At 44.0% G+C, this 16,260-nt stretch overlaps 1 protein-coding gene across 1 annotated transcript; it reads left to right on the top strand.

Annotated features, from left to right (window-relative positions):
• The first annotated feature begins 9,904 nt into the window (after positions 1-9,904).
• LOC116651616 (uncharacterized) lies at positions 9,905-16,260 on the top strand. Its single transcript, XM_032438356.2, has 2 exons — positions 9,905-15,404; positions 15,465-16,260. Exons 1-2 carry the CDS (start codon positions 10,616-10,618, stop codon positions 15,914-15,916), a joined length of 5,241 nt encoding a protein of 1,746 aa, XP_032294247.2. The 5' UTR covers positions 9,905-10,615; the 3' UTR covers positions 15,917-16,260.

Below are 16,260 nucleotides of genomic sequence, written 5' to 3'. Positions count from 1 at the left end.
CAAATGTAAAGCTTAGCTCTGAGTGTCCTTATTAACTGCCAACCATAATTCATTTTGGTCACACAAAACTCGACTCGAGTCGACTCACTCACGTATTGATATATTTTGTGTGAGACGCGCGTGTGGGAAGAAATGCTGTCAAAACTTAAGCCATGCAGCAGCAGCAAGCGAAAGATGTCCTTCAAAATCTGAAATGTCATATAACTGGAACATCAAGCGGTTGAGTGGTCCACCCCTCACCAACCCACATACTGTCACAGCTTTGCAAATCAACTCGGGCTTAGTCGAAGGCTCGCTACGCTTCGCTGCTCAAAGGAGTGTCAGTGTCGTTTGGCACGCATCCGCATCCGCATCCTAGAGATTCTATGATTGTGTGCGCCTGTGTTTCGACCCCGATGGTACAGACGTATGTATGATGCAATGCATAAATGATAAATGACTTGTGTGCCTGAATGAGAGATAGTGATAAAGCAACTGCCGACCGACCCGCAAGCGAACTACTTTTGACAAATGGCTGACTCCACCCTGGGCCAACACCGAGACAATGGCTTTCAGTTGAACCCAAAGCCAAAGCTGATGCTCTAGCTAGTCTAAAGCAATTCCTGCATTCGTGGCATTCTTTAACCCCTGGCTTTATTATAAACTCGCATAATCGCTGCCCATTTGGTTGAATCAAGCTGGAAAGGAGTGCGCGAGGCTTCAAGTTGTCGGAAGTTGCTTAGCTGCCTCGTTACTGAGTAGTTTGCTGCTGCTGCTGTTGCTGCTGCGACTGTGCTAGTTAGTTGCCTGGCAACAGCTTTTGTTATATGCTAAAATGATTAATGTGTTTCCAAGTCTTGAACAGCATCTACCTTGACGACTATCAAGTCGTAGCCTAGTTAATTGAGCGCTTGATGCGCCTTAAGCGTTCTTTTTGTGACAACGCCTTTTCAATAGCTTTCAATTGTGCAGCCCAAGAAAGAAAAAACGAGCAGCATGTCAGAAAGTCGCAAGACAAAACCAAAAACTAATGTCAGCCAAAACTTCATTACAAATTCCACTGCAACAAAAAAAGAGATAAAAATGATGTGAGAAAAATTTCAGTGATGCACAAGGGTTTAATACTTATGGGGACAAAAGATGCACAGTCGTTGCTCGAAAATCAGCACACATCTAGACTTTACTTTATTTTGGGAAAATTTTAAGATTTAAACGCAAACCACAAAGTAAAACATGTATTTAGGTAAATATTTATGGATTCAATTTAAAATGGAGAAAAATATATGTATTAAATAAAGGAAAAAAATTCAAATTTTCTGCAAATTAATTAAATTAAAAAAACAGTATGTTCTGTGCAGTTGAGTCGACAGTACTGGGGTGTACCTATTATTTTTCCCATGACTGTATGTACAGAACATATTTCAAAGGGGTCGACAGTCCGATGCCACTGACTATTGCTGCATTGCACTCGTGTTTTTCTGGGTTATAACAATGCGGCACAACCAGAACTTGACTTTTAATGTTTCCTCAATTAGAAGACACACAAAGGCAGCAGCCAAAAAGGTGAAGTCGTGTCGCGGCCACCAAAAAAAAAGGGAAAAGAGAAAAAACTCAAAAGCGCATTAATAACAAAGTGCAGCAGCCGACCTAGGGTGGCAAAAAGTACTCTCCCTCCCTCAATCTCTCTGACTCTACAACCGCACTGGCAGCACTGACACACACACTTGCTAAGTAGATGCAGCACAAGAAGTCAACGACTGTCGACGACCACAACATGGCAACTGGCAGCTAGGGCAAAGGGCAGCTGGGGTTGGGCATCTTGCAACTGGCAACTAACAACTTGGCAAGGGGCAGCATAACTCAAAACTGTTGGCAGCACACGACGACAAAATTGTGAGCAGGCACGGGAATGAAAACGGACACAGGCACAGGAGCGGGCACAGGAGTTGGCACAGGAGCTGACTATTCCAGGAAATGGCAGCACGTTCGGTACACAGAAGTGATGCAGTCCCAACGAGTGCGGCTGTCTAAGAAGATTGATGATGTGCAGCCGTAGCAGCCACAGTAGTAACAGCAGCAGTAGCCGCATCTAGAGGTGCTCCAGCCTGGGGAACTCACACCCTCGCTCGCCTGCCAGCTGCTTAGCCAGGGCTTAACTTTATGCTGACAGCGCCTTGGCACTTGGTAAATGCAGAGCTTTCCTTGCCTTTGCTTAGCTGATTTGCTGCATGTCTGGCTGTCCACAGCGGGGAGTGGCAGGCGGCAACCATAACAGGCTTTCGAGCCGGGACTGCCAGACGGACTGCACTTATTGTAGCTGATTTAAAATTTGCACCTTTGCCACCACACCGCACACACACACACAGACACACATACATACGTTTACACACATATATCACTGGCGTCTAACAGACTGCTCTTCGTCTTCGTGTCTGCCACGCCTGGCATTTTAAATGGCCTTTGCCACATTGTCGGAGCTGTGGCCCCCGTTCAGCTCTTCGCTTAAGGCTGCACTTTTGTCCTAAAATGACAGCATTCAATTAAATTCCGATTGTTTATTGCAGTTGTTAGGAATATAAAAAAATGACATCATGTAGATATGAGCTCAATCGGACATTTGCCGCAATTCGAGTGATTTTCATTTTACACGATTTTAAATGCCTATAATGATGGACAATTCGTTTCTAGTGTATATCGATTAAGTGATGTAAAATATTCCAACAAGTTACTATGACAGCACATACAAATTTGTGTGAATTCATAAGGAAAGGTCTGTCAAAATATCAAATTAAAATAAATCTGTTTTTCTGTGAATATATATATTTAACAGCTTTTGTTTCAATTAGAAACAACTTTAAAGTAAACTATGCAACAAATAAAAATAATTGTTTGACCGTGATCTGAACGCAATTAATGTAATAAATGTTTGACTAGAAGACTCCACCCAGCTGGTCGCCATATAAAAACTTTAATGTTTTAAAGATATCTCCCTCTCCCCCTTATACCCAACTTAAAATATTTTCATGGGTACAGCATATTTACAGAGTCTAGGCCAAATAGGCTTTTCATAAAACTAACTAAGCTTTAGAGCAATCGGACGACCCAATTGGATTCGTGATTGGGATTTGTTTCACTCTCAGACATTGTTTTGAGTAAAATGGAAAAGTGAAACTTTGCAGATTTGCATTTAATATAACATACACAGAGGCCATTGACTGAGCTGAGAAAAGAGGCAAAAGAAATCCATTTTCCATACAACTCAAATACGAATAAGTGGAGTGCGTGAAACATGAGCAATTTCCCAAAGAAGCAGCACAAAGGCATAAATTGTTCCAGAGTCGTTTCGGTGCGATTCAGTTCGATTCGGGGCCAGCCAAGCGGCTAACAACTCCCCCCTTAAGTAGGAAAACTAAACTAAAACTACCAAATGGCAGACACAACTTTGTAAAATAACATACGCATATACAAGTATCTAAAGCTATGTTGAGGCTATGGCGTTGGCGGGGGTTGTGGTTCGAATGAGCTTATGTTGCAGGCCACTTGCTATGCACATGCTCTTTTTTTTTGCCAGTTGCATTTACAGAAAACCAATAAACTTAAATGGAAAATCCGTAAACTATAAATCATGGCTTAAGTCCATTTCCTTAGTTGTCAATACGTTTCCGCTTTGTTGTGGGTTCGAAAATATAACGCACACAGACAGACAGTGGCACAGAAACACACATACGCACAAACACACACAGAGACTCAATTGTAGTTCTAACTCGGCTCCAGGCGCAGCGTGTAACTGTTGCCGGCACATTTGTTAACCAAAAAAGAAACTGCAAAAGCCGAGCTCCACTTCCAGTTGAATCGAGTCGACCAGCGCTCGAGAAATGGCCATGATTGGACTTGTGGCAGTGAGCACACAGTACCCCCCTCCCCCAGTGCACAGGCCATATGTGACTGCTTTACATTTTTTTGGCATGTCCATTTGCAAAGTCATTTACTCACACAAGCGCACACGCACACATACACACACACCCACACACGGCCAGCGGCACTCAGTCAATTTCCAAGTCAACGTTCAAAAGTCGCCATCCTCGTTGCTGCTCCGGGTCTGTAGCTCTCTGACAGCCGAGCCTGTCAGTCAATATATTTGCAGCCGGTTTGTTGTGTGCTGTGTGTTGGGTGTGTGCAACGCTTTCGACAACTCATTTTATTAGAGAGTCGCACACACATTGTTGCACTCGATGTTGTCGCACGTTTGCGGTCAGCGATAGAAAATTGATGTGACTTTTCATTTTTTTTTCCTTCGCCTCGTTTTTTTTTTTCTTATTGTTGCTATAGGGAGTCAGCGCGATGCAATGTTTCTTGATTTCAGTTTTTTAGACACAACTAGATAGCATTGACGTGAGAGAGAAATAAGCTACGAGCATAATGTCTAAAATGGATTTTGAGTACACAGCGGTTCTTAAAGGTCGCCTACGATTTTTTTTTGGTTCAATGCCCCGGGAATAAAGGCCTGTTAAGAAATGTTAGTGAAATCTATTGCGCATCAAATTCATTAAATACAATTAAATAAAGAATCTTATCTTTAAGTATATAAATATTGTTTGGTTGTTTTTAAATTAAGAAGAAATGAAGATCTCTTTCGCTTCGCAAATAATATAAACTCTTGCCGACTGTCAAGCGCAACTGAGGAAGACACTCGTTTTGTCGACCATTAATAAATAAATAAAAAAATAAATAAAATAAATACGACAAGATCGACGGCGAAGTTATGTCGCTTTGAAACGTCATATCTTCAAGATTTCTTTAGAGCGGCGGAGATATGACGTTTCAGAGCGACATAACTTCGCCGTTGATCATGGCGAGATTATGTTGTGAATATCGTGTTCACAACCACTCGATTTTTTTGGGAAAACTTTAAATGGCTATATCTCGGCCAAACAAAGCCCGATAGCGGCCAAAAAGGGAGGGGCTACTCGGGGAGGTCCGTAGAATACGACAAGATCGACGGCGAAGTTATGTCGCTTTGAAACGTCATATCTCCAAGATTTTTTTAGAGCGGCGGAGATATGACGTTTCAGAGCGACATAACTTCGCCGTTGATCATGGCGAGATTATGTTGTGAATATCGTGTTCACAACCACTCGATTTTTTTGGGAAAACTTTAAATGGATATATCTCGGCCAAACAAAGCCCGATAGCGGCCAAAAAGGGAGGGGCTACTCGGGGAGGTCCGTAGAATACGACAAGATCGACGGCGAAGTTATGTCGCTTTGAAACGTCATATCTCCAAGATTTTTTTAGAGCGACGGAGCTATGTCGCTTCAAAACGACATAACTCCATAACCACACGATTTTTTTTGGGAAAACTTTAAATGGCTATATCTCGGCCAAACAAAGCCCGATAGCGGCCAAAAAGGGATGGGCTACTCGGGGAGGTCCGTAGAATACGACAAGATCGAGGGCGAAGTTATGTCGCTTTGAAACGTCATATCTCCAAGATTTTTTTAGAGCGGCGGAGATATGACGTTTCAGAGCGACATAACTTCGCCGTTGATCATGGCGAGATTATGTTGTGAATATCGTGTTCACAACCACTCGATTTTTTTGGGAAAACTTTAAATGGCTATATCTCGGCCAAACAAAGCCCGATAGTGGCCAAAAAGGGAGGGGCTACTCGGGGAGGTCCGTAGAATACGACAAGATCGACGGCGAAGTTATGTCGCTTTGAAACGTCATATCTCCAAGATTTTTTTAGAGCGGCGGAGATATGACGTTTCAGAGCGACATAACTTCGCCGTTGATCATGGCGAGATTATGTTGTGAATATCGTGTTCACAACCACTCGATTTTTTTGGGAAAACTTTAAATGGCTATATCTCGGCCAAACAAAGCCCGATAGCGGCCAAAAAGGGAGGGGCTACTCGGGGAGGTCCGTAGAATACGACAAGATCGACGGCGAAGTTATGTCGCTTTGAAACGTCATATCTCCAAGATTTCTTTAGAGCGGCGGAAATATGACGTTTCAGAGCGACATAACTTCGCCGTTGATCATGGCGAGATTATGTTGTGAATATCGTGTTCACAACCACTCGATTTTTTTGGGAAAACTTTAAATGGCTATATCTCGGCCAAACAAAGCCCGATAGCGGCCAAAAAGGGAGGGGCTACTCGGGGAGGTCCGTAGAATACGACAAGATCGACGGCGAAGTTATGTCGCTTTGAAACGTCATATCTCCAAGATTTTTTTAGAGCGGCGGAGATATGACGTTTCAGAGCGACATAACTTCGCCGTTGATCATGGCGAGATTATGTTGCGAATATCGTGTTCACAACCACTCGATTTTTTTGGGAAAACTTTAAATGGCTATATCTCGGCCAAACAAAGCCCGATAGCGGCCAAAAAGGGAGGGGCTACTCGGGGAGGTCCGTAGAATAATTAATTTAGGACTACTTTACGTCAAAAAGTCTCTACTTTGTATGAGATGCATAAATTTGACAGCTTTGTAGAATTTTGATTAATTTACATAACTAGAATCACATTATAGTGAAATCAAGCAAGCAATCAGGAAAATACATTAATAATTTATTTTTAATCAGCGCCAACAAAGCCCCGCCCAAAAAAACTAATTCAAAGAGTGTCACACAGGCCGTCGTATTAGCTCAGTTATTTTTTATGGCTGTCACTGTCAGCATTCGTGTCCATGAAGTGAACATTAAAGATTAACAGTTCCGAGCACCGCCCAAAAGGATATACGCTTGGCCTGATTGGAAGGCGACTGGCAGACGGGACAGGTCTTGCAAAAGCTGCACCTTAATACAACCGGAATATCTGTAATAAAAATGCGCCACGTTATTAATAACACTCGGGGGTCGTCGTTGGGCAACTGCTAAGTAGTGGGCCATTTCAATATCTTATGCATAAGCTGCAGAGCTATGGCCGGTTCCAGTTGGTGGATTCCTTCCTGCTGACTCGTGTATAAATACCACAGAGCAAATAAACACGCTCGCCGCACGGCCAAACAATATGGGATATATATTGAAAACGTGCATAGCGAGGCTCGGGCCACTTAAGGCGACCCGGCGACGGTGACGACGGCCGACGATGGAATGAAAGGCAAACTTTACACGCTAATAAAACGGCAGCACGAAGAGAATGAAATGTAGAGTGGGATGTTTTCTGAGCCAGAGCTGAGCACAGCTGGGCGCCTTTCGCATTTTATGTGGCAACACAAAAGGCTTGGCCTGGCCAAATATGGGTTTATGGCTTGTAAAAATCCATGTTAATAATATTAACAATGCGAAGGCGTGCCCTGGCATGGCGTGGTGGCCGGAAAAGGGTAACTAGCGACTCGAGCCACGTCAGAGGCCTATCGGAGGCTCAAGGCTGCAGCAGCTCGAGGCAATTCAATGGCACTGTAAACTTTATCCTTATATTCTGGGTCTACATTTTAGCAGCTTTGTGTGTGGTCGACCACGCGCTGCCCCAAAACAAAGCAAAAACAAATAACATAAAATTAAAAAAAAAAAAAGAAGAAAAGAATACAGCAAAAAGGTAAACGTCAACTCTGGCGCCGCATCATTAGTGTCATGTGGAAGAGCTATTTATATAAATATATATTATTGATATGCATAATAAATCAAAAATGCTTGCCAATAAATTTATTATGGTAGATTATCTGCACAGGCCACACCCAACAAAGAACGCCGCACACCTTGACAAAAGCAAAAAACTGCCTCCACCTGGCGGATTATAGCCTGGCACTCAACAATTTATCAACATCAACTCAAAAAGAACTATAAATTACCTAAAACGAAATTGAAGATAAAAACCTCCTGGAAGTATGAACTACGCAGGGTAAAAAGCTGACACACAAGAAATGACACAAACTTATTATAACACATCATTTGAGTTGAGAGATACGCAACTAAAAACAACTTTAAATTTTTGGGCATTAGTTTGTGAGCATCCTTTTGAAATCTTCTATATGTACACTATCAAATCCCCTTAATTTGTTTAGTTATTATTGGTAACCTTTTTAATTTTTTATTAGGTATAAACACATCTTGTCAAATTATAAAATAACCATTGAAATATAGTTAAAAGAAATGAACATTTATTTGCCTAATGGTAATTAAGAAACCAGCCAAAAGTAAATATATAGCGATTTGTGAAAAGTCGGAGTGTTAAGTATAAAATGAAGATTAACTCATAATATGTTACGTATGGTACAAAGGTACGTATATTTCATAAATGTGCTTATGGCAATGTATGTGAATTGAATTCCAATTAGGATTGCATTGGAATCCTTTATGCCGATGGGCAACATCTAAGCCTACATGTCGGCTCTTGCTCAAATAGTTGGTCAAAATTTATGGAAATTCCGATATGCATTGTACTGAATTCCTTTGTTCTTTGGGAATTAATTAGTTAAGGAATATATGTATCGACTGACTTTTAGTTTCTGCGCAAAGATATTTTGCCGTTTATTCAAAACGATCAACTAAAATTGTCATCATTTCTTGGAATTTCCAGTTGAATTGCATTGCATTTGTGCTCTCAAAGCCGCCATCCAATTGTCGGCATCAGCTTCTTTTTGCTGCTGCCGATGTTGTTGATTTAAGTGCAAGACTTGTTTGACGCTTAGTCGCCCATTTCCAGTGTCATACCATAATCAAAAGCAAATTAACACCGCCCCGCCTGACATGCTTCACGTTTTTTGTTTCCTTTTCTCGCCCCATGTCGCGCCCTCAGGTTGGGCTCCTCCTGCTCTTCCTGTGGGTGCTGGCGCATTGCAACTGTTGACAAATCTCTTTTTAAGAGCGCGCTTAAAACGTCGTTTGAGCGTCGTTCTCTTCTTTTTAGTTGTTGCTGTTGCTTTTGTTGTTGTTTTTGGCCCGTTTTGCAGCGTATCAGCGGGCTAAAGCTAAACCAATCAATATTTAACACATTTAACCCTTTTTTGCAGCCACGGCGGCTTTGATGCCAGCTTTCTATCCTGCCTCTCCCCAGCCAACACGTTGATCGTTCTGCGCAAAATTAGCATAAAATTTGAATTTTAGAACCAAGTGAAGCGTATGCAGCGCGTGATTGACAGCAGTCAAATTCAATTGAAGTAAAAAGCCAAACGCAACGCGGCACCAGCACAAAATGAAATAAAACAAAATTTAATTCAAATAAAACCAATTTGAGGTGCCCCGCACCGCAGTCTAACCTAACCTTTTGGCCATGTTAGGTTTTAGCGACCTTGCAGTCAAAACTTTCTGCAGGGCGGAAAGTTTTTAGCATTTTCAGGATTGGCTGGGTCCAAAGGATGCGAAGCGCCAGCATTGCCAACGTGTCGCAGTTGACAGGGGGCGGCAGGGCCCGAAGTGATTGCCTAGGGTTGCCCGGCGCGTGGCATAGCGCGAAATTGGCTGCAGGGGCTCGGTTAGCAGCTACCTAAATCTGTATCGCTTGCTTTTGAAGATTTACGCTAGGGAAATTTGATTTTAAAATGGCAACAGCCAAATGTATCTCTATATGAATCAAATCAAGTGCTAGAAGTGCCATCCAAATGGGTTCTTACAAAAATACAAAACCAAGAAAATGTGCAAAAATCGAGTTTGGGCAAGATATCTTGAAAAATGTAACACCAACTGGTAATGGCAAACAGCCAATAAAAATATTGAATAAATAATTATAAAAAAATCAGAAATGTCTTTGTTTTTCCGTTAGGTAAATTAAACAGTTGCATATGAATTATGAACAAGCGATAACGCTTGAGAGGGCTCAACTACGTGATTTGGAATCACCAGATTATCAGTTTAAAATGAAAACATAATAACTACAAATAGTATATGAGCATACATACATATGTATATATAAACGTACTCCTGAGGCAGTATGTCGTTTTAGGACCGGCGAAGTTATATCGTTTTAAGGCAACTGTTTGGTCAAGTAACAGCAGAGATAACACCGACGGCTGCGGACATCATCCAACAGCAGAAAATAACAATCATAATTACAGCCTAAGAGCAAATAGTTTTTTTTGCGCGCTCTTTGTAAGCTGCTGTCCACTCTCCTTCTGAATTGCTTTGCTTGCATTGCTGCCCTTCGCTCTAACCGGCGAGCGTCTTATTGGAGTTTCGTTTCGATTCGCTTTACATATTGTCATAACCAGTCAGTCTTTCGTTTTGATCGCAACCTAGGCACAACTAATTCGAGTTGGCTGCCAAGCAACAATTTAAAACTTATAAATTCTAATAAGTGCCCTGCGCGGCAAATAAATCCATTTGAAAACTAATCTAAGTGTTTGAATTTCGCTGCACAAGCAGTTAGAATTAATTGGTTGCAAAAAAGCTTGCAACTACACATTTTGGTGACCCCGACGTGATTTTTCTTTCTTTCATTTTTTCTATTTTTTCTTGTACTTCGTTCTTGTCGTGTCAACGGACAGTTATCAGTTCGGGCAAAGCTGTGTGGTGAGCCGTTTGCTTGCGCATCTGCATACAGTTGGTTGTTATACATAAACGCCGTAGCAAATCCCCGCTAATCGTTGCGCGCTATAACCCGCTATACGCTATCTCGCTCGAACGAACACTTGCGCGATCAGACTTGTATTGTAGTTCGGCTGTGTGAACCTTGTTGTGCGCTACATTCATAATGTTTGATGAAGGTGCAAGTGCAAATGGAAATGATGAGGCGACATCAGCTAGTCAAGTGGCGGTTGGAACCCAGGCTGCTGTTTTTAAAATAAAGATCAAGAATTTAACTGATCGACTCAATAGATTGTCCTCGGAACTTGATCCCGCTCGACTTCGCGATGTTGATGACTACGAGCTGCAAGATTACATAAGCATGGCATCTGACTTGCAGGCGAAATTTGAGATAGTCTGTGATGGTTTGTTGGAGGTGGATCATGCCAGCGTTGATGAGGATCTTCAGACAAGTTTTGAGTCAACTATTAGGCAGCTACGGCTGTCCCTTCAACGCGAGCGCGGAAATCGAAGCAAGGTTCAGCAGATTCCGCATTGTTCCACCTTCAATTCAGCCGCAGCCGATGACTCGCGTTCTACCTTTGTTGTTCCAAACCACTCTCGATTGCCTCAACTTAAATTGCCGGAGTTTAGTGGAGGCTACACAGAATGGGCCGATTTCTCGAACCTGTTCACCACGGTCATTGACAAGGATCCGTATTTGACCAACATTGAAAAACTCCAGCATCTACGGTCATGCCTTAAAGGAACAGCGCTGGATACAATTCGCTCATTGGAAATTTCAAACGCAAATTATGCTGCCGCTTTAGAACTGCTTGATAAGCGTTTTAATAACAAGCGTCTTATTTTTCAGGCACACATCTCTGAAATTTTGGGTTTGAGAAAGGTGGACAAGGGCGCGACTGCACAGCTGCGCGAATTTTCAGATAAGCTCAACTCTCATCTACGTGCTTTAAAATCGATGGGCAGTGTGGAACAGATCGCCGGTTGCGTCATAGTACATACGTTGCTGCAAAAACTAGATAGCGTTACGCAGGCTAGCTGGGAGGATGATGCGCCGTTGGACGTCATACCATCATGCGAGCGGTTTACAACCTTCATAGAGAGGCGTTGCCAAAGGCTGGAAAATGCGGATCACGCTACGGCAATGTACACGCCTAGCTCCCAGGTGGGCCAGAACAACAGTAGTAGAAGAACGTTTGTAGTGACTAGGAATGGAACGAGTGCTTGTGTGTTTTGTGAAGTCGCAGGCCACTCTATTTATAAATGTTTGCAATTCGCAAATTTATCGCCCTTGCTGCGCCTTCACGAAGCCAAGCGGCTTGCGCTGTGCCTAAACTGCCTGCAAAGGGGACATCAGCTGAGAGTCTGCGGCTCCAGCGCTTGCAGAGTTTGTGGAAGCAAACATCATAGCTTGTTGCATCTTGGCAACACAAGCAGTCACATCGCTGCTTCTAGCCCAAACAATGCTCAAGATACCGAAACTTATTCGTCATCCCAAAACACCTTGGCGGCACTTTTATCTTCGCCTCTCACTACCGCCCAGCATCTCAAGCACGATGTGGTCCTGCTTGCCACTGCCGTCATCAACGTGAAAAATCGCGCTGGCTCCTTGGTGCCTTGCCGTGCGTTGCTCGACTCTGGGTCGCAGTTGCACATCATCACCTCTCGTCTTGCTCATCAGCTCCAGCTGCGCAAATTCAAGTCAACAGCAATCGTCTCTGGCATTGGTGATGCAGCATTTGCGTCCGATGGGTTTTCGGTCAACATCAATGTCAAATCTCGAGTGTCGGAGTACTCCACATGCATCCCGGCCTTGATTGCACCATCCATCACCGATAATCAGCCTGGCTTCACTCTTGACCCTGCATCATGGAACATTCCATCAAATATACAACTAGCTGATCCTGAATTCTTTAAATCTCAGCAAATCGACATGTTGATTGGAGCCAGTCTGTTCTTCGATCTGCTATGCGTCGGCCAGATTAAACTAGCTGCTGGACTGCCGATATTGCAAAAGACTCGCCTTGGTTGGGTGGCTACGGGAGGTGCCTCACATGCTGGAAAATCATCATTCATGGCCATGAGATCAATGGAGAATCCAGATCTGCTGGTTGACTCGCATCTGCAGCCTAATACACAGATTGATGAATTAATCCGTCGTTTTTGGGAATTGGAATGCTGCACCGACCCTGAGTCCTTACCAAACAAGGAGGAACGCGACTGTGAGGCACACTTTCAGGCCAATTTTAAACGTCTGTCGACTGGCGACTATTCAGTTCGTTTACCGCTACGTCTAGGCATGTATCCGCTGGGTGACTCCTATCAACAGGCGGTTCGTCGATTCCTGAACTTAGAAAGAAAACTAGACCGTAATCCACTATTGAAACCCCAGTATGCAGCATTTATCAAGGAGTATCTTGACTTGGGTCACATGTCACTTGTTACCTCAGCTGCACTGGGCCAATGCAAGTACTACCTGCCACATCACTGCGTGCTGAAGGAGGATAGCACTACAACCAAGCTAAGGGTCGTGTTTGATGGCTCAGCAGTTACTACCTCTGGACACTCGCTGAATGATGCACTGATGGCAGGTCCTACCATCCAACCGAAGCTGTTTTCGATACTGATGCGGTTTCGTACATTTGCAGTCGCCCTGACAGGCGATATATGCAAAATGTATCGATGCGTACGAGTCGAACCCGCAGACAGTTATTTTCAATGTATCTTGTGGCGTGAGTCTCAGCATCAGAAGATACAGATTTACAAATTAGACACCGTCACCTACGGCACAAAACCAGCATCGTTTCTCTCAGTGCGAGCTATGCACCAACTGGCCATGGATGAGCAGAAAACTTTCCCTATTGGCTCTGACATTGTTAAAAGAGATTTCTACGTGGATGACCTCATTTCTGGTGGTAGCTGTGTTCAAGAAGCAATTGAGATATTGAAACAAACATCTGGACTACTCGCCAAGGGGAACTTTAGGCTGCGCAAATGGTGTTCTAGCGACACATCTGTACTCCAAAACATACCGGAAGAGGATAGAGAAACGCTGCTTAAGTTTGACGATGGCAGTGACATCACGAAAACGTTAGGCCTCGTTTGGGATCCCGCTTCAGACTGTTTCCTTTTCTCCTTCTCTCCACTGAGGTTGCCCTCCAGACTGACAAAACGGTCAATACTCTCCGCAATTGCTCGCTTTTACGACCCCCTTGGTCTTGTTGGTCCCGTAATAACAAAATCGAAAATTTTTATGCAGGATCTCTGGAGAGAAAAGCTGGACTGGGATGAGAGCCTGCCCGTACACTTAAGCACAGCCTGGGTCAACTTCTGCGCTGATTTTGAGTATACTCAGCAATTCCAGTATCCCCGTCGAGCACTCTCATCAGACAGTACAGTGGAGATTCACGGATTTTGTGATGCCAGCCTAAGCGCTTATGGAGCATGCGTCTATACAGTCTCAAAGTGCAATGGCAACACCAGCGTGCGTCTCTTATGCTCCAAATCGCGTGTCGCGCCTGTGAAAACCATCACGGTACCAAAGCTGGAACTCTGCGGAGCTGCATTACTGGCTCAACTTCTCAGCGAAATATGCCAAATGAAAGTGTTCGACTGTCGGTATTACTGTTGGTCAGACTCTGCCGTGACTTTGGCTTGGATTCGCAATGATGCTTCGAAATTCAATGTTTTCGTTGCCAACCGAGTCGCAGCCATCCAAGAGCTCACCACTGGAATGGAATGGCATCATATTCCCACCGAATTAAACCCGGCGGATATAATTTCACGAGGAGCGCTGCCTAGTGAGCTCTTCCGGTCTCCATTATGGGCCCATGGTCCGAGTTTTCTCAGTAAGGGAAAGGAAGAGTGGCCTGCCTCCTGTGTACCTGTCGAATCCTTACCAGAACTTCGACACAAGGTACTCCTCGGAACTGCAGCGCAACCGGATCTCTCGATTGGTTGCAAGTTCATCAATTCGTTTTCCAAGCTGCAGCGGGTCTTTGCTTATGTTTACAAATTTGTAAATCGAATCCGAGGAGCTGAACTAACCGTTGACCACTTGCATCATGGCACACATTGGTTGCTGCGGTCAGTGCAAATGGCTACTCTCAGCGATGACTACAAGGCATTGAAGGAAGGAAGGCATGTCAAACCGTCTAGCTCAATGGCCTCTCTTGCACCATTCCTTGACGACTTCGGCCTACTTCGCATCGGTGGACGGCTGAAAAACTCGTCGTTGGACTTCTCAGCGCGACATCCGATTATATTGCCCCGTCAGCATCCTGTGACGCGAGCAATCATAGTTTACTTTCATAAACGAAACTTACACGCTGGACCTCGCGCTTTATTGTCTTCGATTCGGCTCCAGTACTGGCCCATTGGCGGTCGAAAAACAGTCTCCAGTATTGTTGCCAAATGCATAATCTGTTTTCGTGCCAAGCCACGATTGGCCGAGCATATAATGGCAGACCTACCAGCTGATCGTCTTAATACATCGTATCCCTTTATGGTCACTGGCGTTGATTACTGTGGACCATTTTACTACAAGAACGAAGTGCGCAACAGGCCACCAGTGAAATGCTATATCAGTCTGTTCATATGCTTCGCTACAAAGGCGGTGCACTTAGAGCTTGTAAAGGACTTGTCCACAACATCGTTTCTAAACGCCCTAAAACGTTTCATCCTGACTCGCTCTCGACCTTCAAGGATCTGGTCTGACAATGCGACAAACTTCGTAGGTGCCAAGAACGAACTAGCAGATCTGAACCGCCTGTTCCTGAGAGACGAGCATGTCAAGGCCGTTAACGAGTTTTGCCTAACCGAATCAATTGAATGGTTGTTCATCCCTCCTCGCTCTCCGCACTTTGGTGGACTATGGGAAGCCGCTGTGAAGACTGCTAAGCACCACTTTTATCGATCTGTTTGCTCTTCCATTTTGGATTTCGATTCGCTGCGTACGCTCGTCTGCCACATCACGGCAATTATTAATTCTCGACCATTACTTCCACTTTCAGAGCATCCAGGTGATCTTGACGTCTTGACACCCGCACACTTCCTGGGTACAGCGCCATCTTCATCATACATTGAGCCCGATCTAAGGCAGCTTAACTTCAATCGGCTTAATTATTTTCAGCGCGTCACATATCTCCAACAAGTATTCTGGGCCCGTTGGCGCGAAGAGTATTTGACGCTTCTTCAACAGCGCTCCAAATGGCGCACTCCTCAGCCTGGACTCTCCATTAACGATGTTGTCCTTGTAAAGGATGAGAATCTACCGCCGCTGAAGTGGCCACTCGCCAGAGTGCAAGAGCTGATCTCTGGATCTGATGGGGTATCCAGAGTTGCTGTGCTTCAAACTGCGACTGGAGTCATACGTAGAGCTGTACGAAAGCTGTGTTTGCTGCCCAAACAGGATGATGTTGAAAGCCCTTGCCTTCCAACGGGGGGAGAATGTTTGGTCAAGTAACAGCAGAGATAACACCGACGGCTGCGGACATCATCCAACAGCAGAAAATAACAATCATAATTACAGCCTAAGAGCAAATAGTTTTTTTTGCGCGCTCTTTGTAAGCTGCTGTCCACTCTCCTTCTGAATTGCTTTGCTTGCATTGCTGCCCTTCGCTCTAACCGGCGAGCGTCTTATTGGAGTTTCGTTTCGATTCGCTTTACATATTGTCATAACCAGTCAGTCTTTCGTTTTGATCGCAACCTAGGCACAACTAATTCGAGTTGGCTGCCAAGCAACAATTTAAAACTTATAAATTCTAATAAGTGCCCTGCGCGGCAAATAAATCCATTTGAAAACTAATC

Source organism: Drosophila virilis, chromosome 4, assembly GCF_030788295.1.
Source record: "Drosophila virilis strain 15010-1051.87 chromosome 4, Dvir_AGI_RSII-ME, whole genome shotgun sequence".
In the NCBI taxonomy this organism is placed as follows: domain Eukaryota; kingdom Metazoa; phylum Arthropoda; class Insecta; order Diptera; family Drosophilidae; genus Drosophila; species Drosophila virilis.
Note: the sequence above shows the minus strand (reverse complement) of the source record. Positions and strands in the feature narration are given on the sequence as shown.

Bases quoted from the DNA above. Each gene is read 5' to 3' on its own strand.
- LOC116651616 (XM_032438356.2), top strand. From the start codon at position 10,616: ATGTTTGATGAAGGTGCAAGTGCAAATGGAAATGATGAGGCGACATCA. The intron at 15,405-15,464 runs GTACGCTCGTCT...TTCCACTTTCAG, and splicing joins TTTGGATTTCGATTCGCTGC to AGCATCCAGGTGATCTTGAC.